The sequence below is a fragment of the Euleptes europaea genome, chromosome 14 (assembly GCF_029931775.1).
Source record: "Euleptes europaea isolate rEulEur1 chromosome 14, rEulEur1.hap1, whole genome shotgun sequence".
NCBI classification, from domain to species: domain Eukaryota; kingdom Metazoa; phylum Chordata; class Lepidosauria; order Squamata; family Sphaerodactylidae; genus Euleptes; species Euleptes europaea.
In genome coordinates, this window is record NC_079325.1 from 52,775,179 (window position 1) to 52,801,978 (window position 26,800).

At 46.1% G+C, this 26,800-nt stretch overlaps 1 protein-coding gene across 1 annotated transcript in view; it reads left to right on the forward strand.

Moving 5' to 3' along the window:
- GOLGA2 (golgin A2) overlaps window positions 1–26,800 on the forward strand; it is a 60,473-nt gene that overhangs the window by 28,967 nt on the left and 4,706 nt on the right. Inside the window, exons 14-25 of the mRNA XM_056860778.1 lie at window positions 275–416; window positions 2,220–2,309; window positions 2,450–2,557; window positions 2,646–2,736; window positions 4,608–4,954; window positions 11,387–11,500; window positions 14,906–15,130; window positions 18,153–18,252; window positions 18,869–18,957; window positions 21,579–21,732; window positions 24,826–24,893; window positions 26,575–26,677. Coding sequence (XP_056716756.1) covers window positions 275–416; window positions 2,220–2,309; window positions 2,450–2,557; window positions 2,646–2,736; window positions 4,608–4,954; window positions 11,387–11,500; window positions 14,906–15,130; window positions 18,153–18,252; window positions 18,869–18,957; window positions 21,579–21,732; window positions 24,826–24,893; window positions 26,575–26,677 — 1,631 coding nt within the window. The remainder of the gene's footprint in view (window positions 1–274; window positions 417–2,219; window positions 2,310–2,449; window positions 2,558–2,645; window positions 2,737–4,607; window positions 4,955–11,386; window positions 11,501–14,905; window positions 15,131–18,152; window positions 18,253–18,868; window positions 18,958–21,578; window positions 21,733–24,825; window positions 24,894–26,574; window positions 26,678–26,800) is intronic.

The following is a 26,800-nucleotide window of genomic DNA, read 5'->3' on the forward strand; positions in this document are numbered from 1 at the left end:
CATAAGTTGGCTGTGACTTGATGGCACTTTCCGCCAGTTTTATTCATCCTCCATGGGAAGCTGAAATAGCCAACATCCCCTGTTCTGTAAAACCATTAAAATACAGGAGCTCTGCTCACTTGCATCTGGCTACCCTAAGGCAAGGAGAGACTGTATGTGCCGGTTCCCATGTTGTGGTTTGGATCCTGGATCTGAAAGTCTACTGCTCTTAGTGACAGACCTCTTATATGTAGCGGCTGTTATGGTGATATTAGTGCTTTGTGTGTGTTTCTAGCAAAAGCAGTGAAGAACTGAAGCAGCAGAACTCCGAACTGTCAGAGAAGCTGCATGCGCTGATTTCAGAGAACTCATCCATGAAGTTGGATGTGGAAGATCTGCACAAGAAACTGGAAATGGCAGAGCTGATGATTCAGCAGGTGATTGCTATGTTGCCAGAGGTTAAGTGTGGTGGTTAGGAGCTGTGGACTCTAATCTGGAGAACCGGGTTGGTTTCCCCACTCCTCCACATGAAGTCTGCTAGGTGACCTTGTACTAGTCACCGTTCTCTCTGAACTCTCTCAGCCCAACCTACCTCACAAGGTGCCTGTTGTGGGGAGAGGGAAGGAGATTATAAGCCGCTTTGAGACTCCTTAAAAGGTAGAGGAAGTCATCATATAAAAACCTACTCTTCTTCTTCTTTTGTGGAAGCGGGGAGATCTGACGGACTTGGAAACTGCACTTTCACACAGCCAAAATGATACATTCCATGGGAAATCTGCAATCAGGGACCCCCCCCACACACACACACACATATAGAAATTTCCCTCCATAGCTTGTAGCCATGGTGGGGGAATAAAAACGGTGTCTTGTGTTCCCTTACTGTGGCTAATGGCAGGGGAGGCTGGTCGAAGGGCTAAATCCTTGACCAGTGCTGTGGCCTTGCTCCAGATTGGAGCTCTCCTGTGGCTGCTTTTTAATGTTAAAACAATAAAATGTGGTGGATTTTTTACATTGGGGGGTCATGTTCAAAAATCTACCTTGTTCAAAAAGTTAATCTTGTGCTATTTAAAAGGGGTTGTTGCCCTTTTGGATGTGGAACAGATTTTGAGCTTACTTACCTGTGCTAAATTGGCAATAGTAGAAAAATGGAAAAAAAGTTAGAACCTCCTTCAAAGGGTGAATGGTACCACCAGGTGTGGATATTGTATTATTAACTAAACTGATATCAAAGGGCCCAGATGAATAATTTAATGTGCTCAGATAAATTGAGAGTTGGGCATTTATAATATTTTGAAATAATAAGATAAAAGAGAAAGTGTTTGCTTATGCATTTTATGCGTTATAATGCCTTTTGGTTTCGTTGTGCAGTTGGGAGTATGAAATGTGCTATGCTATATGGTGTGTTATATTTTGAAAGGTCTAATTAAAAAAAATAGGAGGTACTATCACGGATCTTCTATGGAATGTGCAGTTTGGCTCACAGGTACTCCTCAGAAGAGGAGGCGGAGTATTTGGGCAAGCTGTGATATAATTACTTTTTTCATAGGAATTTTGACATCTTTGTGTTATGTTTCCAAGTTTGAGAGGGAAGCAGCCAAGTTAACTGTGTGCTTTAGTGGTAATTGGTACCTCTGTGTATCTAAGGCACAGCTCTGTGTACTTTGCACCTCAGACGTTTTAATTTTTCACTAGCAAAGCTCATCATATTTTGTAAATGTAATTTTGTCCCTAAGATTCCACTAGTTGGGCAACAAATACTGTAGTTTTGGAAGAAAGGTTTTAGGGATTCAGATTTAGGTGACCAGTAAGCTGAAGTTGTGGGGGGATAAGCAGGAGAAGGATACAGAGAGATAGGAAGGGGTCTTGGAAGTTGCAGTCCAAGACCAGTGGAAACCCATTCTGGTTACCTATTATTCATACAACATTTCCTATGACATTTCTTAGATCTTCCTCTAAAGCCTTAGGAGCTGGAAACGTGGAGTAAAAACTAAATGGAAGCGAAGATAATCAACATAATTTTAGATCAGTTTGCAGATCCTTCCATTGTGCTGAGTTCACAGATCCTCTGCCCTTCAATACCCCCTCTCTCTTCCCCAAGTGCAAACCATACATATCAATAATATTTTTGCAATTCTGAGCTAGTAAAACTACAGGAATCCTCTTGTGGACTGCTGAATCTGGGAGGGGAGGATTGAAGATGGGATGAATGTTTTCTATAACCATTTGTTTGATTCTCCTAGTTTGCAAGTCAGCCGGGGATCCCAGATGCTACTCAACAGCTGCAAATGGCACTGGAGGAGAGGGCAAACTTAGAAACACAAATTGCACAGGTAAGAGCCAAAGGGTGATGCTGAAAGAGCCCCACGTATTCAGCCCTTTGTGACAGGCCCAGCAACACAGTCTTAATAGCAGTTTCATCCACACTGTTTGACTTAACACTCTCTCTTTTTCCTTTTAACACGCTGAGCAGCTGTCGGAGTCACTGCAACAACTCCAGGCTGAACGGGATCGGTATGCCCACAAGCTGAAGGAGGAAGGGGGAATCTGGCAGCAGAGGGTACAGCTGCTGTCTGAGCAGGTAAGGATAGTAGCCACGTTTCAAGGGAAGTAGAGCTGATCATTTATCCTGAAGGGTGAGGGTTTTCCCTTCTTTCTTGTGGTTACAGGTCCAGACGTTGACGGAAGAGAAAGATTTGAATGTAATTCGCATCCAGGAGCTGGAAGCTAATTTGTCTGAACTGCTCAGCAGTCAGTTGGGTAAGGTTCTGAGATGAAAGCTAGCCCTTCTTTGCCTCTTCTCATTTGTCCCCTTCCCCCAGTCCTTCTTTCATTTCTTCTGAGTTGTTTGCCTAGCCCAGCAGTCCAGTAGTTTGCTTCTTCTCCTTGAAGTTCCTTTTCCAATATTTCATATCTACCTGCTCCAGCCACTTCACACATTACATTACACCCACAATGTAAATGTGACTGCAGCAGACATTTATTTGCACAGGTAAACCCAGGTTTATTTTTGCATACATGAAATGATTCCTTCATTTTTGGTAATTTCCTTCTTGAATCACCACAGGGCCAGATAAGATATGGTTAAACTTAAGTCTGTTGCAGTCACATACAAAAGGCGGGGTGAGTGTGTGTCTGGTTTAAGAGGCTTCTTTAAGGTGAGTCAGACCAATGGTCTGATCCTAGTCGAAAGCAAAAGGGGATGGGTGTCTGATGTAAGGAGTAGAACAGGTTCATAAATGAGGAGTGGCCTCCCCTGTTATTCTCCCCCATTGTTCATCACCCCGTGTCTTCTCTCCCTAAGCACTTTTTTCGCAGGCAAGCTCATTTCCAATATAAGAACTTCAGCTGGTACAGGTAGAGAGTATCCCTTATCCGGACATCCCTTATCTGGACTGATCTGAAAACCGGACTCTTCGAGCCGGTACACAGGCAGATTGTGCTGCCTGCTTTCAGTGCTTCCTCTCACCAAAAAATAAAATAAAATACAGTGTACACTGCATCATAGGTGGAAACTGAAAGCCTTAGTTAGTTCTTAGTTCGTAGTTACTTAGTTTGTTTGTTGTTGTTCTTGTTCAACAGCTGATACAGGTATTCTGATGAAATAGTTACACCTTTGTTTTCTGATGGTACACAAAATTATTAAAAAAGTTTAAAATTACATTCAGGCTATGTGTATAAAATGTATATAAAACATAAGTGAATTTGGGTCCCATCCCCAAGATATCTCATTATGCATATGCAAACATGCCAAAATATTCCAATATACGGAAGGATCTGAAATATGGGGTAGGGCAAAATAAAAATCTAATAAAATTAAAATAAAATAAAAAAGAGATACTCAACCTGTTTAGAGAAGAAAGTCTGTTGGAAAATAATCTACAATAAGTGGGATGGGGGGTGGGAAGGGTTTAGGCTCATGCCTGCATTTTGCTCCTTAAATGGCTACTCTCCCTGCTTTATACTTGCCATTTATCTACTCATTGGTCCATCTAGTTCAGCACTGTCTAATTTGACTGCCAGCAGCTCTCTATGATAAGTGGGAGCGAAAGGTCCTTTCACTGCAGGTGCCAGTAATTGAGCCAGGGACCTGCCGTGTGTGAGCCATTCTGTGCTCCCCCCCCCCCGGTTTCATTTGCATCTTGCTTGGCCCACAGCCTGACCCTTTCTACTACTATTTTAACCCTCCACTGTCCTTTCCTTACAATTTCCTTCCTCGAGCCCCAAACCTTTTCCTTCCCTCTTTTAACAGGAGTGGGAACTTTCTGGGAGGGAAGCTGTTTTGCTTCAATATTCCACAAGTTGCCTTAGCTCAAGTGGTAGGGAGGGAGGAATAGTAATTAAATACACCAGCAACCCTTGAAAAATCATCTAGCAGAGTTGAAGAAGATTTCAGGTAGATCGTAATTAAGCCCTCACCTGGCGGCTCAAGGAAACCCCAAGAGAACTAGAGAAATCAGAGAGACTGATCTCCTTCTATAAGTGCTGTTGGGTAGCAGCTGTGTTCCATGTGCTAGGGTTGGCATAGAGACACTTTTAACCTGTATTCGGGCTTGGAATCGACAGGAGGCCTTGAATCCTCCAGCCACGGCCACCCGTTGATCCATCTTTTTTCTGATTTGGCTTTGTAGCTCCTAAGCCCCAGGAGAATGAGCCTGCCTCCTCCATGGGCCCCTCAGAAGCGGAGCTGCGCTTGCAGGAAGAGCTCAGTCAGCTGCTGCGGGACAAGGAGGAGCTCCGCGAGCAGTGCCGAGCCCAGGTGCAGGACAACAAGCAGCTGAGCCGCCTCAATCGAGAGCAGGAGGAGCAGCTGCTGGAGCTGGAGAAGGCCCTGCAGCGCTACAGCGAGGAGGCCGTGGACAGGCAGCAGATCCTGGAGAACATGCAGAGCGACAAGGCGACCATCAGCCGGGCTCTGACCCAGAACCGGGAGCTCAAGGAGCAGCTGGCCGAGCTGCAGAACGGGTTTGTCAAACTGGTGCGTCCTTCCTCGGGGTCAAAGGGAGGAGCTCCCTCTGTTGTCAGGGGTGATCCTGTGAGTGGCCTTTCCCTTTGGTGGTTGGGATCCTTGAACTCTAGAATGAGGGCAGAAAGTACCAGAGGAGAATCCTTTGTCACAAGCTGCTTGTTCAACAGCATGTCTTCTCTCCATCTGTCCTCAATCTTATTTTTATTTAAAACACCTCTATTCCACCTTAGTCCTTATTTAGAGCCAGCGTGGTGGTGTAGTTAAGAACAAGATAAGTTGGTTTTTATATGCCGACTTTTTCTACCACATATGGAAGAATCAAACCGACTTATAATCACCTTCCCTTCCTCTCCCCACAACAGACACCCTGTGAGGTAGGTGAGGCTGAGAGAGTGTGACTAGCCCAAGGTCACCCAGCTGGCCTCATGTGCAGGAGTGGGGAAACAAATCAAGTTCACCAGATTAGCCTCCGCCATTCATGTGGAGGAGTGGGGAATCAAACCTGGTTCTCCAGATCAGAATCCACCGCTCCAAACCACTAACTACACCATGCTGGCTCTCTAAGAGCGGCGGACTCTAATCTGGAGAACCAGCTTGGATTTCCCCACTCCTCCACATGAAGCCTGCTGAGTGACCTTGGGCCAGTCACTGTTCTTTTAGAGCTCCCTCAGCCTCACCTGTTGTGGGGAGAGGAGGGGAAGGAGATTGTAAGCTGGCTTGATTTTCCTTAAAAGGTTGAGGAAAGTGGCATATAAAAACTAACTTCTCTTCTTATTATTATTATTTACAAAGACCCTTTGCTGTTTTGATTCCCTCTTGCCCAGGGAAGGGGTCCTCTGCTTGTTACCTGTAGCTGCCAGCTTTTCTTTCTTGTTTTGCTTTTGGGCTATCCCTGACTCCCTGCATATTCCTCAGTATAAAATAATATCATTTTACACTTTGCCAAAGGCAGGAGTATACACAGTCCTTTGATTGTAGAAAAGTGTGTTCCTGTCAGGCCTTTGCCTGTTCGCTGGAGCAAAGGCTTTTGACATGAGGTAGGCCAGGTTGTGGCCACACGTCAAATCCTTGGTTCTCATGCCTCTGAACGTTTGTGTACAGTTTCGCTCATCCTGTTTTCTGCAGCTGTGATAATGTTTAGTCTGTCTTCCTGGGAACTGCTTATCTCGAGGTTGCTTAGCAATGTTAACCTTTTCAGTTCGTAGTGTCTTAAGCATGTAACCTGCCTGTATTCAGCATTACTAGCCTCACCTGCGTGTAGGCAGTCAGTTCTTTAATCTGTCTTTTTGCTCCTAATAAAGTATTACTGCTGCAGAGCTACCTGCCTGGATGAGTTTGCTTATGGGATGCTAGGAACAGACGCCTGATCCTGACATTAGGCTAGTAATTCTTTTTGGGCTGCAGTGCCGTGTTCTCCCCAACACCATGACGTGCCCGATCTCAAGAGACCGTTGATTCCCGACCAAGAGCCGGTTGACCCCAAGGTACCGGATGCGGAACCTAAGCAACTGTAGAAGCCGGAGGAGGCTCCCACGTTGCCGTTGGGACAATTGCGACCTCGGGGCGCGGACAGAGCAGCACCCGGACTTTCGTCCGCGGCTCTGGCAGGGTCTCCGTGGGTGCCCCCACATGTTAATACCCGGCGGGGAGCGGGCTCCGCCTTGCCGGAGGAGGAGGACTGGGATTTTACAGTCGGCTCTCGGATGGGAGCAACGAGGGATTCTGAGGAACCACCTCTGTGGGGCACGGGATTGCGCCACACGCAGAAGTGGCGAGAAAGGGACGAGGACTATCTACGTCTCCAGCAGCAAAACCATGAGCTGGTCAAACAGATAGCTACACTGCGGGGCTTATTGGAGGGACTTTGGCAAGAGGTGGCCGAAATCCGTCAAGCGCAGACTTCGCTGCCGCCGCCTCAGCAACCCCAAGCGCCGCCGCCTCAGCAATCACAAGTGCCGCAGGCGCCCGCACCTCCGCGGAGGGAGTTGCAAGCCTCCTTTGACAGCACAGGGGAGAAGCTTCCCTACTTTTTGATTCAAGTGGACGGTTTCATAAGAGAGCAGGGGCCCACTTTCGCTCCAGAGGAGAGTCGTGTATGGTACGTAGCTTCGCTGCTGGAAGGAGAGGCAGCGAGCTGGATGTTCCAGCAGTACGACCTTCATTCCCGAGCGTTGCGGACCCTAGATGACTTTATGTTTGTGCTCAGATGGCGTTTTGAGGATCTGCACCAGAATGCACAGGCCAAGACGGCTCTGCTACAGCTTCGCCAGGGTGCCAAGTCGGTGATGCAGTATGCGAGTGAGTTCCAGTTGCTAGCAAGCAAATTTGTGGATTGGAGCGAGGCCACGCGTGTGCAGTATTTCCGTGAAGGACTGAACTCAGAGATTCTCCACTGGGTTTTCATGCAAGGAGACCCCCCTGATCTTGAGGGGTGGATTCTGCTGGCGGTGGAAGTGGAAAACCGCCAGCAATTATTGAACTTGTCTAAACAACTCAAAGCACGAGACTCGGGGCCGCGGCCGGAGCAGGCAGTCCCGAGAGGAGGCTCCAGACCGCCAGGGAGGGCAGCCGCCCCGACAGCGGAGAGAGCGAGGCGTTTTCAGAGCGGGGCATGCCTGGTTTGTGGCAGGATGGGACATTTCGCTGCCGCTTGCCCTTCCCGGTCTGAGGTCCCTCCGACTGCTCCGCGCTCGGCCAAGGAGGAGGCGGCACGGACAGGAGGCAAGGAGCGTCCAAAGAGTGCCGCTCCCGGAAGACGAGGACCCTCCACTCTCAACCTCGCACCGACTAGCCAAGAGGAACAGCGTACTACACAACTCGATCCAATGGGATCACGGATTACAAATATGCCAGTGCTGAGCCAGGACAGCTCGTCGGCCTCGGAGGAGGAAGAGGCTTGGAGTCGCCAGCCAAAAAACCTCCCAGGTCTGCTGTAACGGGGGCTCCGCAGCAGACCTCTTCCGACAAAGAGCAGGGGGCTCCAGTGATGGTAAGCGATATGGGAGAGACTTTATTTATAGATGTTGTTTTACAAAGTCCCAAGGGGGGGACCTCAGATTTCAGTGGAGGCTCTAGTGGACTCTGGGTACGCACGAACTTTGATCAATGAGGAGACTTTTAAAGCTTTAAAAGTGAAAGTGGTGGACATGCCCCAAGCCATCCACTTCGCTCAAATGGATGGCAGTGACTTTAAGGGGGGCCCGTTAACCGGCGCACAGGCCGAGTAGCGTTGGGAGTCGGGACTCATTGGGAGCAGATCCATTTTATGATAGTTCCAAGCATCCGGTACCCGGTGGTACTCAGAGCAAATTGGTTACAAGGACACAGTCCCACCACAGATTGGGTGACCCGGACTATTTCCTTCGCCCAGCCGCAGTGTGACCGACACCGGAGAGAGGTAGTCGTGTGGGGGTGTGCTGCCATGGCTTCGAAGAATCGGGATCCTATACCCCCCCCCAACTACCTGTAGAGTACATCCAGTTTGCAGATGTGTTTAACGAGAAAGAATGCAATGTTCTGCCTTCCCACCGCAAAACAGACTCTGCCATTGAGCTGGTGGGAGAGGGCAGACTACCAAAGGGGAAAATTTAGCCCATGAGTCCGAAGGAGAAGTCCGTGTTGCCGGAATTTTTGGATAAAAATATAGCTCGTGGTTCATCCGGCCCTCACCAGCGCTTTGCTCTGCTCCCTCCTTTTTTGTGCGTAAGAAAACAGGAGATCTTCGCTTATGTATTGATTTTCGCAGACTCAATGCAGTCACCCAGACTAATGTCTACCCCCTTCCATTGATTCCAGATCTGCTCAGTCAACTGAAGGAAGGTCACATCTTTACCAAATTGGACCTAGTCGAAGCGTATTATCGCGTTAGAATACAGAAAGGCGACGAGTGGAAAACAGCTTTTTCTAGTTGCTTTGGAATGTTTGAATATCCAGCCATGCCTTTCGGTCTTAGTGGGGCTCCTAGTGTTACAAATGATTAACGAGGTGTTACATGACTTTTCAAAGGGGTGATTGTGTATTTAGATGACATTTTGATTTATTCAAAAACTTACGAGGAGCATGTGAAGTTAGTCAAAGAGGTACTGAGATGCCTCAGGAACAATCAGTTGTTTGCAAAGTTGTCCAAATGTGAGTTTCATCAGGCAGCCGCAGTCAAATGTGCTCTCACGGTGTGGAGACATTTCCTAGAGGGGGCCAACGTCCCGTTTGAAGTGTGGACGGATCATAAAAATTTAGAGGCTTTAAAAGGAACGTGCAAACTCACGGCAAAGCAGGTGTGATGGGCCGAATTCTTCTCTTAGTTCCTTTTTGTGTTAAGCGTGTGCCCAGCAAGCAGAATCAATTGGCAGATGTGCTTTCTCGACTCTCCCAGTATCAAAGCAAGGTGGATCATCCCACAGACTCGCTATTTACTCCCAAGCAGCGGGGGACTTTGCCTAGCCTGGCCGTTCTTACTCGCTCCCAAGCGCTAGCCTGGCCGTTCTTACTCGCTCCCAAGCACAAGAGTCCCCTCCCTTGGAAGGGCTGTCGGACTCATTCAAAACTGCCTCGACTCAAGCCTGCCGGGCAGAGGGAGCCACAAATAGCTTGCCTGACAAGATGACTTTGCGGGGGGAGTTCTGGTTTAAAGAAAATAAACTGTACGTTCCTTTTTCTGTTCAACGGGAGGTGATGGATTGGGGCCATGGTTCCAAGGTGGCGGGGCATTTTGGTTTTGTTAAAACCCTGCATCTTTTACGCAGACAGTTCTGGTGGCCAGGGATGAGAAAGGACGTGGATTCTTTTATTCGCAGCTGCCCCACTTGCGCTACAGCCAAAAGGGTGGTGGGGAAGCCACCCAGACTTTTGAAACCTTTGGAAACACCTTCGACTCCTTGGGAAATTATTGCCATGGACTTTGTCACGGATCTTCCTCCCAGCCGGGGAAAGACGGTACTATGGGTGGTCACAGACCGTTTTTCTAAGCAGGTTCATTTGGTTCCTTGCACGGGACTTCCCATGGCTCAAAAATTCGCTCGAATGTCTGTGTCACATGTCTTCAAATATCACAGTTTTCCGCGCAAGGTAATTTCTGATCGGGGCCCTTAATTCATAGCAAAGTTTTGGAAAGCTTTTCTTGAGTTGGTGGGGGTGGAACAAGGTTTGTCCAGTGCCTATCATCCCCAGACCGATGGTTAGACTGAACGTGTCAACTCTGTACTAGAATGCTATTTGCGTTGCTATGTAAACTACCATCAAGATGATTGGGTGGATCTCTTACCTTTTGCTGAGTATGCTGATAATAATGCCTCCCATCAGTCCACTGGTTTTAGCCCATTTCAGGTAGTGTATGGAAAGGACTTCGGGCCGTTTGGGAGTGTGGATCGCTCTGGGTAGGGCGCCGACGCTGAAGTGGCTGATTGGGTGAACGTAGTACAAAATACTTGGCCCTGGTTACAGAAAAATTTGGAGAGGGCCAAGCGCAAGTACAAAGCACGAGCAGACAAACACTGTTCTCCGGGATGGGACATCAAGGTCGGGGACCAACTATATCTGTCCACAAAGAATCTTCGCTCCCTACGCCCATGTAAAAACTCAGTGAGAAGTATGTGGGACCTTTCCCAGTATCGCGGCTTATAAATGAAGTCACAGTAGAACTCAGTCTTCCAAAGTCCCTGAGGGGCATCCATCCGGTGTTTCATGTCAGTTTGCTAAAGAGATACGAACACGCACCAAAATGGCATCCCGACCCTGCTCCCAAGCCCCCGGTGTTGGTGGAGGGGGGGACATTTCGAAGTTTCCAAGATCCTAGACTCCCAGATCCGCAATAAAGTGCTCTACTACCTGGTGCACTGGAAACTCTTAGGGCCTGGTCATGATGAATGGGTGGCTGAGCACCATGTGATTGACCCCCATCTCGTTCGCCAGTTTCACAATGCTTACCCCCAAAAACCTTGCTCGGTTATTGGGAGGGAGGGGGGGTCTTAGGGGGAGCAGAATGTCAGGCCTTTGCCTGTTCGCTGGAGCAAAGGCTTTTGACATGAGGTAGGCCAGGTTCTGGCCACATGTCAAGCTCTTGGTTCTCATGCCTCTGAACATTTTCGCTCATCCTGTTTTCTGCAGCTGTGATAATGTTTAGTCTGTCTTCCTGGGACCTGCTTATCTTGGGGTTGCTTAGCAATGTTTACCTTTTCAGTTCGTAGTGTCTTAAGCATGTAACCTGCCTGTATTCAGCATTACTAGCCTCACCTGCGTGTAGGCAGTCAGTTCTTTAATCTGTCTTTTTGCTCCTAATAAAGTATTACTGCTTCAGAGCTACCTGCTTGGATGAGTTTGCTTATGGGATGCTAGGGACAGATGCCTGATCCTGACAGTTCCTGCCCTCCCTCAGTTTCTTTTTTACATAAACTGTCAGGGAGGTTTTGGTTCTCGCCCCGCTTGACCTGCGTTGTTTCCTCACAGACCAACGAGAACATGGAGGTGACGAACGCCTTGCAGTCCGAGCAGCATGTGAAGAAGGAGCTGGCTAAAAAGATCGGGCAGCTACAGGAGAAGCTGGCGGAGCTCAAGGAGACGGTATGCCCTGACTTGGGGGGGGGGCAGTGCTGTAGGGGATGGATGCTAGGAGCCCCTCACAGAGAGAGGGGACAGAGGGAGGAGGGGTTCTGAGATGCACCAAGTTCCGCCTGCGTGCTTCGCCCCACCCCCACCCTTGGTGCTTAATTAAGACCAAACCATCTTCCATGTTTTTAGGAGGCTTTGACCTAGAAGGTGCTGATTTTGTGGGGGGTTCTGCATGCACACGCGGCACTTGTAGAGTAATCAGAAGAAGGAAAGACCCTGCACTGCAGAGCTTATGGTCTTAGAATGTGGAAACCGTGATCAGGTGCCCAAAGGCAGTTTTGGGATGGATGATTGCTAGCAAACTGACAACATGGAGGTGCTTCTGGTGGGGGAAGGTTAGACCCAGGAACTAGGGTATCCAGTTCTGGATGAGGTTGTGCTCACCCTGCAGGAGCAGGTTCGTGCCTTGGGGTGCTCCTGGACTGGGGCCTCCTGTTGGCTAAACAGATGGCAGTGGTTGCCGGGGGGATGCCTTACAACAGCTTTGGCTGGTGAGCCAGCTGCAGCCCTTCCTGAGCAGGAGAGATCTTTCCACTGTAGTGCATGCCCTGGTAACATTTAGATTAGATTAGTACGATGTCCTCTGCCCTTGAAGACTGTCCGGAAGCTAGGAAGCTATTGAACACTGCAGCCAGAATGTTGACTGGAGAGACTGTATCTCCCCAGTCTTGTTCCGGCTACAGTGCCTGCCTGAAGTGTTCAGGAAGGCTCTCACATGCCTGTCTTTTCGCAAACTGCATGTGTTCAGGAGGGAGGGCATTTTTATAAAGGTAATAAGGCCATAATATAACAAAACGGTCCAGGAATGTGCTTTTTTAAAAGGGAGCAGGGTTGTGAACTACACCACTGTATTGATATGTTTCTCTTTTTGGTCGTTTATGCATGAGTGTTTTACCTGAGGTCAGTTGCTCTCTGGACCCACGGTTTCCTGTTAGGAATCTATGCACCAGCAGCCTCCAAGCTCAAATCAAGTCCCCGCCCCTTTAAATGCTGCTTTGTAATTGGCTTACTTTGTAGAGCTTACTGTGAGAGAAATTCCTTCCCCCCCAAAAAAAACCAATTGCTGCATAAAAAAGTATTTTAAGAACAAAAAACAGATCAATCTGAAAGGGGGAGGGAGAAATCCAAGCCTGGGTTTTAAAAAGCCTTTCTTCTGCTCAGAAAGAGCTCAGAGGAAGCAGGAAGCATTTGAATTCCTGCCTCTTTACACGCTGCTTTGTAATTGGCTGTGAGAGAAATCAAGCTTGTGTGTCCCGCGCTTTGCCTTATGTACGGAGATTTCACCCGGACTGAGCTCAGGGGAGATTGAAGAATCGGGTTAACAGAGGAATGGGAAGTCCTGGGATTTGTGAGGGCTGGCAGTGAGGTCATCTCTATTGGAGAGAAAACTCATGCCATAACTCCAAGGAACAACTGAGACAAACCAGTGGCAAACATGAGTGAAAGTACCCATGCATAAATGACCTTTGTTGCTGCTTTGTTTTTATACTTACGTAATGCCATTTTCTGCCTTATTTAATCATATCATGCTTCAGACTATATGCTTTGTTCCAAATTGTTGTAATCCTTTATTGATTTACACTGTGTAATCTGGTTTGAGTCTCAGTGAGAAAGGCAGACTATAAAGTAAATAAATAAAATGATGTTGTTGCCAGTTCACCATAAGGCAGGGTTGGGGGTAAAGAGCTAAACTCTTTCTCAGCCTAAAACTATTTCTCCCAGTGGTTGGTTAGAGTGTCAGAGACTGTAGGGTCTGGGAAACCCAGGGTCAAATCCCCACTCTGTCACGGAAGCTTGCTGGGTGACCTTGGGCCAGTCACACATTTATTTTTTATTTATTGAATTTATAGCCTGCCCTCCCCAGCAAGCTGGCTCAGGGTGGGTAACATCAGTTTAAAATCCAACAATCACAAACACATAATAATACTACTACTAATAATAAAATCATCAGTAAAATTTTAACTTAAAACCACTAATCGAAGATGGTGCCTGAACCCCCTTTTTGCATTAAGAGCCCCTGCAGGTGGCTGCCCCTCCACTGTACCATTTCATACATATGAAGGGGGAGGGGTGGGGGGCCAGATGGTATTTGCGGCTGCCCTCAGTTATAGGCCTGGTGGAAAAGCTCTGTCTTTATGGTTCCGCAGGGCCCTGATGTTCCTTGGCAGAGCATTACCACCAGGCCGGAGCCAGGGCCGAGAAAGCCCTGGCTCTTGTTGAGGACAGCCGCACATTCTTAGGGCCAGGGACCACCAGTAAATTATCATCAGATGATCTGTGTCCTTCGGGGGGGTATACCAGGAGAGGCGGTCCTGAAGGTATGAGGGTCCCAGACCGTTTAAATGTTGGGAGGGTAGAACGGAGGAGAAGAGAATGATGCGAGCTACTTTGGAGACCCACCGGGGAGAAAGGTGGGGTATAAATGAAGTAAAATAAATAAAATACTTCTGGTTTGAGTTCCATAGGGAGAAGAGAGCAGATCGCAGAAGAGTTCCCCTCCCAACCACTCTTCTTCACTCTAAATTGATCGCTGTCATACCTCCATTGTGTCTCTCTGCATGCTGACACGTTCATTCATTTTCTTTAGGTAGATAGGTTTATTGTACACGGCCATAGGCCTTTACAATCTAAAATATTATTATGAGTTAAAATTTATTAAACTAATAAAATCCAGAATATGATGATAATCTCAATGAATTAAAAATTATGAAACTAATACAATCCAGAAAATGATAAAATTCTCAAATTACACCCAACATTCCATTTCTCATTAAAACAAGAAGGATAAAATTTGGCTCTAACTGTCTTTCCTTTTTAAAAAGTTTCTATTCAATTAATGGCTTTCTTTGCCCTAATTTTCCTGGCCACCAAAGCGTAAAGCGCCATTTTTTGGGAGACAAAAGCATCCACATCTGATACGAAAAAAATGAATTTCTCAGCATCGAAGAGTGTAGAATAGTTAATATATTGGCCAGGAACTTATTCCTAGGCTCAATATATGAAAGACAAGCCAGGATGTCATGGGGTAGTTCTTCCACTGAGCTGCCGCATATACAGATACGATGAGCCAGTGGGTTTTTTTAAGAAGCGACCAGCAAGAACGCTCCGTGGGCATGATTTGAAATCGAAGTGAGGTAAATGCTGCCCTAAGACTGAGCTGTTATATCAGCCAGATAAGGAGTTCTAAGATGGTCTTTTTTTATAAGACTGTACCAAAGGGTGAATTTCGTATGGGCAACTTACTTCCATTCAGAGCCTGCCCTTCTTACTGAGAGGCCAGATGCGGAGAGGGAATATGTCGTTCTTGCCACTTCCTGGTAAGAGGTTTGGTAACTGGCTGGTTTTTGCTTTGCCCAGGTGGATCAGAAAACACAAGATACCCAGGCCCTCCAGGAGCAGCGGGATCAGTACTACAGCCACCTCCAGCAGTACACCGCCGCATACCAGCACTTAGCCAGCGAGAAGGAGGAGTTGCACAAACAGTACCTTCTTCAGACGCAGCTCATGGACCGCCTACAGCACGAGGAGGTCCAGGGCAAAGTTACTGCAGAGATGCACTTCAAAGAGCTGCAGCAAGCCAAGGTGAGGGCTGCAGAGCAGGCCTTGGGGGTGCCCAGGAGGCTTCTGCCTTCATACCAGGCAGAATGTCCTTTCCTTTTATCCCTTAGAAGCTCTTTGATCAATTGATCTTGAGCAGCATATATCTATGGAGGGATATAAGTACTGAAACAAATCTTGCCACTGACAATGTAGCCTTGGGGTCCCTATCACTTAGTAAAAAAGGCATTATGTCAATCACAGAGGCATTGGATTTGTATATTAAAAGGGGGGAAATATAGTGCGATCGAAGTTCCTCGTAAAAGCGGCATTCCAAAAGGGCATGGGCTAATGAGTCAATAGAGCCAGAAGAGCAAGGGCAGATCCTGTCTGAGTATGGTATATTCAGAATTCTGCCCTGCATTACCATAGAAGGGTTAGCATTCAATCTAGCCAAGCAAAAAGCTCTACAGAGACGAGGAGTTGTTAGATAATATGTATAGGCAGGCAGACCATGTGGAGGGGGTATTCCGAAGAACTGGGATGAACAGACACGACGAGCACGAAAAGTAGTGCTGTTATAATCGAGCTCTTTAATGCGCTTTTTAATTTTGGCAAAAGCTTCAGTTTTCCCAAGATCTGATAACATATCCTGCGAGAAGCCCAACAACGCCAGTTTCTCATCTAAGATTTTTTGCCATGAGGATTTAAAAGGGTCATGCTTCAGAGAAGCTAGGAACCCCTCAGTGCTAAAGCACAGTTTAAGGTGTAGTTTAAAGGCGGCCAACCACGCCCTAGCTTCAAGTGACATTTGGCCAAACTTGGAACGAAGAGTAACGCCAGCAACACATCAAGGGGCATTTAGAAGTTTTCGTAAGAACTGAAGCAGTGGACAATCTATAGATTCATTGATGACTGTAATCCAGATGGCAACACCAAAGAGGATAATTGGGGTAATTTTCAGGTTAAAAACCAGAATAGCCCCTGGAATATATTTGCCACCTTTGGTGTGAAAAAAATTGACAATAGCACCAACCCCAGGTTTAATTTTGTTGGACACTGCTTTTTGATGGGCATTCCAATTTAGGTTACGGGAAAAAAGAATGCCAAGGTAAACAAACTCCTTGACTTGGTCAACCTCAAAGCCATCTAATACCCAGCGAAAAAGAGGCAATTTTCTCCTCTTAGTGAAGATCATAATCTTAGATTTATGATGGTTTATTTTAAGACCTTCCCTAGAGCAGTACTCAGAAAAAGTTTGCAAAGATCTTTTCAAACCAATTCTTGTGTGGGACAGGAGAACTGCATCATCAGCATAGAGTAGAATCGGGGTGGGATGACTTGCAAGCTTTGGGGGGTGGCAAAACTCTGAGAAATTGGTTGCCATATCATTCAGGTATAGGTTAAACAAGAGAGGAGCAAGGAGGCAACCTTGTCTAACTCCCTTGACCAGTTCAAAAGGCTCGGTTAGTTCTCCTTGGTTGCCACAGCGAACCTGAGCTGTGAGGTCAGTATGAAATTGCTGAATAAGCCATAGTAACCTCCTATCCATAGTAGAATGTGATAGTTTCAACCATAGCCTCTCCCTCGGGATGGTATCAAAAGCTCCCTTAAGATCCATAAAACCCTCATAAAGGGTGCCATTTCTGGGGGAGGAATATTTCTCTGCTAGATGGGAGAGCACTAAACAGTGGTCTGTGACAGACCAACCCCTTCTAAAGCCAATCTGTTCCCAGCCAAGGATGTCATTACTCTCAACCCAGTCCAACAGCCTCTTTAATAAGAAGGAGGAATACAATTTGCCTAAGCAAGACAAAAGGCTGATTGGACGATAACAGCTTGGGTCAGAGCGCTGACCCTTTTTAAAGATTGGGACGATAATAGTATGTCTCCAAGATTTTGGAATAGCTCCTGAGGCATTAATTTGTGTGAATATAGGAGCAAGAATGTTGGCCCACCAATCGCTGTTGACTTTAAAAAGTTTGTAGGGAATTAGACAAATCTGGCCAGGAATTCAACAAAATAGAAGGTGCTACAGGTATAAGACCCTGGTTTTCCACAGAGTAGGAGAAGAGGCTCTTGAAGTAAGCTACCCAGACTGAAGACAGGATACATGCGGGGACTCTGGCATAGCCATTGCTTAAAGAATTCACAGTCCGCCAGAAAGTTGAATTATCATTGTTGTTTATATCTGTAATCAAGCTCCTCCAATTTTTATATAGGGCCTCTTTTTTCCTCCAGTTTACAAAGTCCTTGTAGTTCTTTTTAATAGTTAACAATTCCTTCAATACTGAAATAGTATTGTTCCTTCTGAATTCTCTATGTTTCCTGGTTATTGCTCGTTTGAGTAGTCTACACTTGTGGTTAAACCAAGAATGTCATGGTTGAGGTCCACACATGTGTTTGCTGAGGGCACGTATTTTGATCATCCAAAGTCTGCACCAGGTTAATTTGATTTGGTATTGGGAATGCCTTCTTATTGGCATGCCGTTCTGTAACTTGTGTAATGCTGATTGTGCAATTTTGCGTGTGGCCAGGCATGGTCCAGAGTTGTAGTCCAGAGTTACAGTCCAGAGAGCCAGTGTGGTGTAGTGGTTAAGAGCAGCGGGCTCTAATCTGGTGAACCAGGTTGGTTTCCCCACTCCTATACATGAAGCCTGCTGGGTGATCTTGGACTAGTCACAGTTCTGTCAGAACTCTCTCAGCCCCACCTACTTCACAAGGTGTCTGTTGTGGGGACGGGAAAGGAAGGAGATTGTAAGCTGGTATGATTCTCCTTAAAAGGTGGAGAAAGTCGGCATATAAAAACCAACTCTTCTTATGGGGCAGGAAGCTGGAAGGCCCTGGGGAAGGAGCTGGCGTACAGGATGTACAAAAGTCGATTCTGGATTAGTGAAATGATGAGAGCTTTCTAAGCATTCTTTTTCGAGTTGGGTTCTTGCCATTCTACTGCCAATGCAAGGAAAACACACAGCTTTGTTAGCCACAAGTACATCAGCATTCTGAAGGCTGGGGGTATTTATTACAATGTTCTAAGGTTTTTTTTGTTTTTTCTCCTCTCTTGAAGGAAAGCCTGGAGACAGTTGCCAAAGAAAACAAAGAGCTGCAGGCCCATGTCAGCCAGCTCATGGCAGAACTAGATGAAAAGATGCTGCCCAGGGCAGAAGGTGAGCGGGCTGATGATTAGCAGGGACACAGTAGGGCTGATCCCCAAAGCTGGGTGGTGTCCAGAGGAGGGCAACAAAGATGGTGAGGGGTCTGGAGACCAAGTCCTGTGAGGAAAGGTTAAAGGAGCTGAGGATGTTTAGCCTGGAGAGGAGAAGAGTGAGAGGTGATATGATAACCATCTTCAAGTACTTGAAGAGCTCTCATATAGAGGATGGTGCTGAGTTGTTTTCTGTTGCCCCAGAAGGTCGGACCAGAACCAACGGGTTGAAATTAAATCAAAAGAGTTTCCGTCTAGTCATTAGGAAGAATTTTCTAACAGTTGGAGTGGTTCCTCAGTGGAATAGGCTTCCTCGGGAGGTGGTAAGCTCTCCTTCCCTGGAGGCTTTTAAACCAGAGACTAGATGCTGATTCTATGACCATAGGCGGATCATGAGAGGGAGGGCATCTTGGCCATTTTCTGGGCATGGAGTATGGGTCACTGGGTGTGTGTGGAGGGGAGGTAGTTGTGAATTTCCTGCATTGTGCCGGGGGTTGGACTAGATGACCCTGGTGGTCCCTTCCAACTCTATGATTCTATGATATTCCAACTTTGTGCCTCTGCTTTTGCTTACATAGGGGATGGAGTGGAAACTGAAGAGGAGACTGTTGAGGACATGAAGGCTTCATTCACCATCCCAGAGGAGTTTGAAAACAGAGAAGAGATGGTGAGTCTGAACAACTGGCCTTCTTGCTGTCCACAATCGCTCAAGCACACAAAATTTAGCTGGGAGTGAGTGATGCAGAAGCATCAGATGGGGGAGAATTTGGAAACTAGCTGCCTTAAACTGGGTCAAATCACTGGTTTATCAGTGTTGTCTCTTCTGACTCATAGCAGCTCTCTGGGGAACCACGTAGTGGGAAGCCTTTCCTGACACCTTTGGAGTGGAGATGCCAGGGGCTGAACCTGGAACCTTCTGCATGCAAAGCACGTGCTCTACCTCTGAGCCACAGCCCCTCCCCAATATCAACCTTGAAATTCTGTATGGAGGGACAGAGCACTGTAACGAATGTTTACAGTTTTCCTTACAAGTTGCTTCATTGCTGGATTTTAAATTGTTCAAGTCCCTGCCCCAAGATGTGGTGATGGCTGCCGGCTTGGAAGGCTTTAAGAGGGGAGTGGACATGTTCATGGAGGAGATGAGTATTCATGGCTACTAGTCAAAATGGATACTAGTCATGATGCATGCCTATTCTCTCCAGGATCAGAGGAGCATGCCTATTATATCAGGTGCTGTGGAGCACAGGCAGGATGGTGCTTCTTCATTCGTCTTGTTTGTGGGCTTCCTAGAGGCACCTGGTTGGCTGCTGTGTGAACAGACTGCTGGATTTGATGGGCCTTGGTCTGATCTAGCATGGGTTTTCTTATGTTCTTATTGATTTCACAATTGGGACATTTCCTTTATGTTCTTCTGTATTTTTAAGTCTTGTTTTGTATCGTAGTTGAATGGATCTCTTCCCTTGATCTCACCTATTGATTTTCCTTGTTACTGCTGTTTGCTTGTTTTAATTGCTGTTTTAACGCCTGACTGCTCTGTGGTACTACTTCGAGCTATGGTTTTCTGCTACCTGTTAGCTGTTACTAAACTTTTTAGTTTTGATGTTACCTTACTAGTTTGTAAAGCTTTTACCTGTTAGCTGCCTTGAGTACTATTTAAGTAGAAAGACAGTGTAGAAATCTAAATAGATGTTCATACTATGAAGGTGAACAGGTTTCTCTTTCCCAGTCTTGCCCCACACAATATGTACACCTTAGCAATTTATATGTACACTTTAGCAATTTCCTTTTTTTACTACATGTGCATCTCTTCTGTTCCCCCAAGGAATTCCATTTGGTCTTCTAAGGAGGTATTTGGACTGGACTGGACCTGTGTCGCTTCAGAGATAGGGCTGGCTCCAGGGGTTTTCAGACCATTACATACGCAAAACGTGTCTTGTCTGAGTTGCTGAGCTTGGTATCTTCATGCCTGGGATTTTTGTCACATCAGCGGGTCCCTTGAAAAAGAAATGCTGAACATACTGTAATTAAAGTGCAAAAATAATCTATTAGTGAGCTACCAAAATAACATCACATAATACAATGTTCAACAATCTATACATCAATATCCTATATCTACAAGGTCAAGGCAAAAAGTTCTTGCATATATTTTCTCCAATGGTATCAAGTTGGTGTGATCCTGAAGTTCAAGTAGAAAGGGGATACGGCCGTTTCAAAATTCTTCTATTCAGTTCTTCCTCAGTCCCCTAAAACATCAATCTTATTCAAGCTTCAATAATTCATGACTGCATTCCGAAACTCAGGATAGTCTCCATGTGCTACATTACGTGTATCCCTCTGAGGACGATGGAGACTATATGCAAGAACTTTTTGCCTTGATCTTGTAGACATAGGATATTGATGTATAGATTGTTGAACATTGTATTATGTGATGTTATTTTGGTAGCTCACTAACAGATTATTTTTGCACTTTGATTATATGCTGTGTCGCTCCTGTACTAATTTCCTTACTTTATAGTACCATTACAGTGGTGTCTGTTTTTTCTGTCAAACATACTGTAATGGCTGTGAATGGACACATTTAAGATTTGACTCTTTCTTTTGATGCACATGGATGTGTACATGTACATGGATGATGCAGTGCCCTGGCCCATATGGCTAGTAAGCACCAGTACGTGACCTCCAGTGCAGTCCACATAGCCAGCTTTTCTCAGTGGCTTTCCTAGGAAGCATATACCTGCTTTCTTCTAGGGGATGCTCTGTTGTGCATGAAAGCTGCAGTGGGCATGTAGCCACAGAAAAAGAGATTCTGCCTTCTCAGAATTAGCCAGTCTGGTGAAGGCAAAAAGTCTCTTGTTTCTTTGCACTCATGTGTGCATGCACTTTTAAGAGATTCCTAATGAGGGCCTGGAACAGAATCCCCCCCCCCCCAACACATAGGGTGATAATATCTGGAGAGCTGTTCGTGGGGAGCCTTGGAGTAAAGATCTACAGAGAACAAGCTGCGTGGTGTAGTGGTTAAGAGTGGTGGTTTGGAGTTGGGAGGGGAAGGGAAGTTGATTGTAAGCCCGTTTGATTCTTCTTTAAATTGTAGAGAAAGTCAGCATATAAAAACCAACTCTTCTTCTTCCTCTTCTTCCTCCTCCTAAATTCTTACAACCCTCAGCTGGTACTGATGCCAGTGTGCTCTGACTACCCTCATATAAAACAGAGGTAGTTCTTCCTGTGAGGCCGGGCAAATGTTTAACACCACATTCATGCTAAACTACAGCATGTGGAATTGTGCCTTAGGTTGCTTTCTTGACGTCTTCCGTGTCCCAAGTGGAGAAGGAGCGTGAGGAGATGAGGCAGCAACTGGCGGAGCAGAAGAGGCAGTGCAGAGGCCTCCTGCAGCAGATAGCCGCGCTGAGGAAAGAGCAGCAGCTGCATGTTGCATCAGGAGCAGGTAAATCACGTTGGGTTGCTTAAATCAATATCAAATCTTTATTAAAAACAGTCATAAACCAGCTCAGCTCTTCACAATTTTCCACCAGAAACCCTCAGTGTTACACTCTGATCACACAAATTATAAATTAATTATTTACACAGTTATTGTGAACTAGGTGTGTGTGTGTGTGTGTGTGTGTGTGTGTGTGTGTGTGTGTGTGTGTGTGTGTGTGTAAAGTGCTGTCAAGTCGCAGCCGACTTATGGCGACCCCTTTTGGGGTTTTCATGGCAGGAGACTAACAGAGGTGGTTTGCCAGTGCCTTCCTCTGTATAGCAACCCTGGTCTTCCTTGGTGGTCTCCCATCCAAATACTAGCCAGGGCTGACCCTGCTTAGCTTCTGAGATCTGACGAGATCAGGCTAGCCTGGGCCATCCAGGTCAGGGCAAACTAGTTATACTACATGTTAAATTGTTGGCATACTGGCATTCTCAACAGCGTCTCACAAATTCTACAAGCCACCACACAAAACTTTGCTGTTCCTTCTGTAACCTGTGGGTTTTCTTCTGCAAGGAGCATTTTAGTATACCTGAATTTTAGGTATACTAAAAAGGTATACTTAGCATTTTAGTATGCCTGAATGTCCAGGATGCCTGCTAAGCCAGGGGGAGATAAACTTAAAATGAACCTCTTGGTATAGTAGACAGTGCAGTAGAACATGCTCCATTGTTTCGATCTCCCTTAAAATACAGGGGCATACCCTTTCCGCCAGGGGAACCTTTCTGTATCTCCCATCTAGAACTGCCGAAGGAAGAGCCTGACATCTAGCCAGGATAAATGCGTTCCTATATCTGAAAATCTCTAGTTGGGAGAGAGAGGCGGCAGGAGAGACTACATATCTAGACTGTTCTGCAGCTAGAAAACTTTGGCGCCTCCTCTAAATCTTTTTGCCGCTCCGTATCCAATATCCTTTGCTTTATAACTTGCCTTGCCTGGTCATATACCCCATCTCCAGGGCCAATTGAGCGGCAAAACCCAACTCCACCAACTTGCCTCTGACTGACTGCAGTCACGTGGATTGATAGTTATCTCAAAGAATCAAGGGGGTTAGGCCTTTAGGTTTAACTTAAGCCAGAAGCAAGACATATCCTAGCCTCTACTTTGATCTTGCCTGTCTCCAGGTGCAGAATAGCAGTTGACATACAGCAAGGAATTTGAAGAGCTGCTGTCAAGAATTTTGTTTGTACTTGTTCCAAAGGAGCAAAGTAAGAGGAGGGAGGCCCTATCATAGTCCCATGTAGAAGTTGGGCCAATGTCTTGGCTTGAAATAATTTAAGAGCTGCTGGGACATAAAGCCCACCCTTTGTTTGTAAAAAATTGATTATAATATGGGCGGATTTTTGTCCAGTATCTGCTGTGTGCTGACAGTGGGCTTTCCAAAAACCCGAGGCCTGCAATACCACTCCTGAGTACTTAAACCTAGTCACCTGCTCTATCTTGTGTCCATTTATACTCCATATCCAAGTTTTAGGTCTCCTACCAAATGCCATAATTTTGTTTTTTTGATACTTTATTGCTAGGTGTTCCTTGCTGCGATACTGAGCAAGTGTCCTTAATTCTCTTCTAAGTCCTACTGGAGTTCTTGATAAAACTACAGTATCATCGGTATACAACAGCACAGAGATCTAGTGATATGCTAGCTTAGCAGGGTGAAAATCCAGGTCCCTTAGGGATTTAACCATATTACTGATATAAAACAGTGGTTCCCAAACTTTTCGGGCCACCCCCCCTTGGTTTCACAAACTCAACTCCAGTACTCCCTACCCTATCCTATAAAAAGCATTATTCAAAATAGGGGTTTGCATGATGCACTAAAGAAGATAATAAAATTTCAAAACAGTAACAATTAATTACATATCTATTCAAAATCAAATTAAAACTTCTTAGTTGAAATGTATTAAACAAAACTGATGAACTTGATCCAGTGGTACCAACTCTTCAAAGTCTGGAAAAAAATTCTGATAGTTTCCACCAAATTTGCCAACATGGTGCCATAGCTTGATCTATTATAAATTAGTGAACAACACAGTTGAAGGGGCCCACCTCTAGCGTCCCCCTGCTGGCCTCTTGCCTCTTTGTGCCCCCCTAGGTAATCCCACCGCCCCCCCAGGAGGTAGTACTGCCCACTTTGGGAACTACTGATATAAAAGATAAAAAGCAAGGAGGCTAATAAGCAGACTTCGAGGTTTTAATAGAGTTTGTAAGATGCTTCTGCCTGGTGCATCTAACCTTAAGTGTGGTATTATAGAGGGCACGGATCAAAAAAAGAACCTTTTATCTATAGGTGTTGCTTCTAATTTCTCCCATAATTTAGTCCTGGAAATGGAATCAAAAGCTGCCTTTAAATCTATGAAGGCAGCATAAAGTGAGACCGAACTTTTGGAAGAATACTTTTCAATCAGATGCTGGAGGATCAGGCAATGATCTAGAGATGCTCTTTTCCCCCGCCCCCCTGAAACCAGCCTGTTCATCTGCGATTAGGTTTTCCTGGTCTAACCAGCTCTTGAATTTATTAAGAAAGGTGTCTGGTGTACAACTTACTGATGATACTGAGGAGACTAATAGGCCTGTCGTTTGCTCGCTCGTTCCTCCTCCCCTTCTTAAAGAATGGTACTATAATCGCCAAATGCTAATCCTTAAGGTACATCTGTGTATGTAAAAGAGTGATGCCAAAGGTGGCCCCCACCACTCTATGTTGTTTTTCAGGAGCTCTGGTGGTAATACAGTCTGCCCCAGGAGCTTTCCCCATTCTAAGTTGGCCAATGAGAGATTTAACTTCTGTAGATACTAGTGACCATTCAGGCAAATCCTTTATCAATCACGATGGGTAGCCATGTTGGTCTGTCAGTAGCAGCAGGAAAGAGAGAGTCCAGTAGCACCTTAAAGTCTAAAACAGTTTCTGGCAGGGTAGGAGCAGGTGAGTATAACTTTGTGTGAAGTTGCATGTTCAAGCAAGCCAATTTGGAGGCCAGCCAGGCAGAGACCAACCTGCAGGTAGGGGCCACAAGGTTATCCCTTCTGCCATTTCTTATTCCGTTGCCTGGTCTTTTCCAGGTTCTGTTGTAGATTCTGTTCCAGCAGAGGTTCACGAAGCCTTAAAGAGTGCCATGGAGAAGCTGCAGGTGAGTGTTTGGTGCACGGGGCTGTACATCCACAGGTGCCTGAGCTTTTAAATAGGTGGCAGAGCTCTAGTTTGTGCAGCAGACATCCCCACACTTCAATAACAGGTGTATGTGACAGACACAACTGTGGATGTCTTTTGCACCCCCCTTTGATGTTTGAGTTCTATTGTGTGGGTGTGTTTTTCTGTGTATGTCAGCCAGGTGATGTCATGTTATGGCCTTCCTGCCTTTTGTATTGCAAACCCTTCTGAACAAATAATTTACCTCTATGCCCCAGCAACCAGTGATCCCCAACATGGTGCCTGTTGGAGCCGTAGTGCCAGCCAGTGTGTTTCCGGATGGCCGCATCTGTTTCCCTCAAAGCGCCTCTTCCCTAGAGCGAGTTAATTTTAGCTTTCCTCCTCCTCGTTGGAGCAGGGTGTGCTTCAGAAGAGCCCAGCTTTGTGACTGCAGGGAGGGCCCATTCAGAAAGAGCTGTCATAGTCATAGGAGGGCATTTGGCTTGGAGCCTCGTGACATTTTGTGATTGATCCCAGACCCCCTGGCAGCTGTTTTGTGGTGGTGTGCATTGATGTTCTTAGAATCCCAAAAGTGCCCGTGGGCTCAGTAAGGTGGGACCATCTGCCATACTACTTCCCTGCTTCCCCCAAGAGAGTTGTAAAAGTACTGGGTCAGTTTTCAGCATGCCAAATGTTTGAGTGTCCTGTAAGATTCACTGCCTTTTTTTAAAAATCATAAACTTTTGGCAGGCAGAATGAAACAAAGCAGCAGTTGCTCTGCCTGCAAACGGTTCAGTAAACAGCTGCACTTTGGTGGTGTTAACACATGTGGTTGGGAGGCTAGGAGTATTTTTAAGAATCCATTACAAGAATCATTGATTGTCAGTCTTGGGAATGACACAATCAGACAGAAATGTGTTGATTTACCGGAAGTCTTTGAGCTTGGAGTTCTCCAATAATGTATTCCCATGGAAAGCAGTGGAGAAAGCATCCAGGTGGTTTGTTTGTTTGTTTGTTTGTTTCTCTCTCTCTCCCCCCCTCCCTCCCTCCCTGTTCTTAGACCGAGGTCTTGAACAATAAAACCATAAAACTTAAATAAGAACCATCTGTAAAAACACCTCCCTTCAATGCTTCTCTGCAGCCTCCACAAAACATGCAACAAAATAGGTACACTGAGGGTCAGAGTCCTCTAAGAGGAACTGAACCTTTTGCTCCAAAGTAGCTCGAGAAAATGCGGACCATTTGTTAAAACATGGTATAATCCATTTTAGCCTAAGTTGTTAAACGTAAGGACAATGCAAAAGGATATGTACCAAGAGGGCAGGGACACAGCCAGTCTGAAAAAGGGATCCTTAGCAGGCAGCCCAGCAAAACCATTGAAAAAGGGCAATTAAATCTTGAATGCATAAAGATTCTACATAACTTTGGACTAACCAGAAAATCCAGATAGGAAGGAAAAGCAGGTGGTTTCTGCTTCTTCTTGGCTTCCAGAAGTGGGAGACTTTGTAGTTTCCAAGAGAAGAGAAGCAAACAGGCTTTTCTCCCTGCCAGGCAGTTAGGAGCTGCCCTTTTTTGCTTCTGCCTTGCTCGAAGCAACCATAGCAGCCATACAGGAGAGTCTCAGCTGCTTCCCTTGTTTTTCTCCCTATTTACTCCAGTGGCTCATAATGATTGTGCTTTAGTCCCGTTTCACAGACTTGATGCATGAGAAGGCAGAGCTGAAGGACCGAGTGGATGAGCTGGAACACCGCTGCATTCAGCTGTCTGGAGAAACAGACACCATCGGTGAGATGAATTCCAGGTCTTTTCCGCATTCCATTCTGCTGCGGGGAAGGGGAAACCTGTGTGGATCCAGTAATGCTCCACTTTATCATGCTTCAGATCAACACAATAAGCTGCCATTCTGAG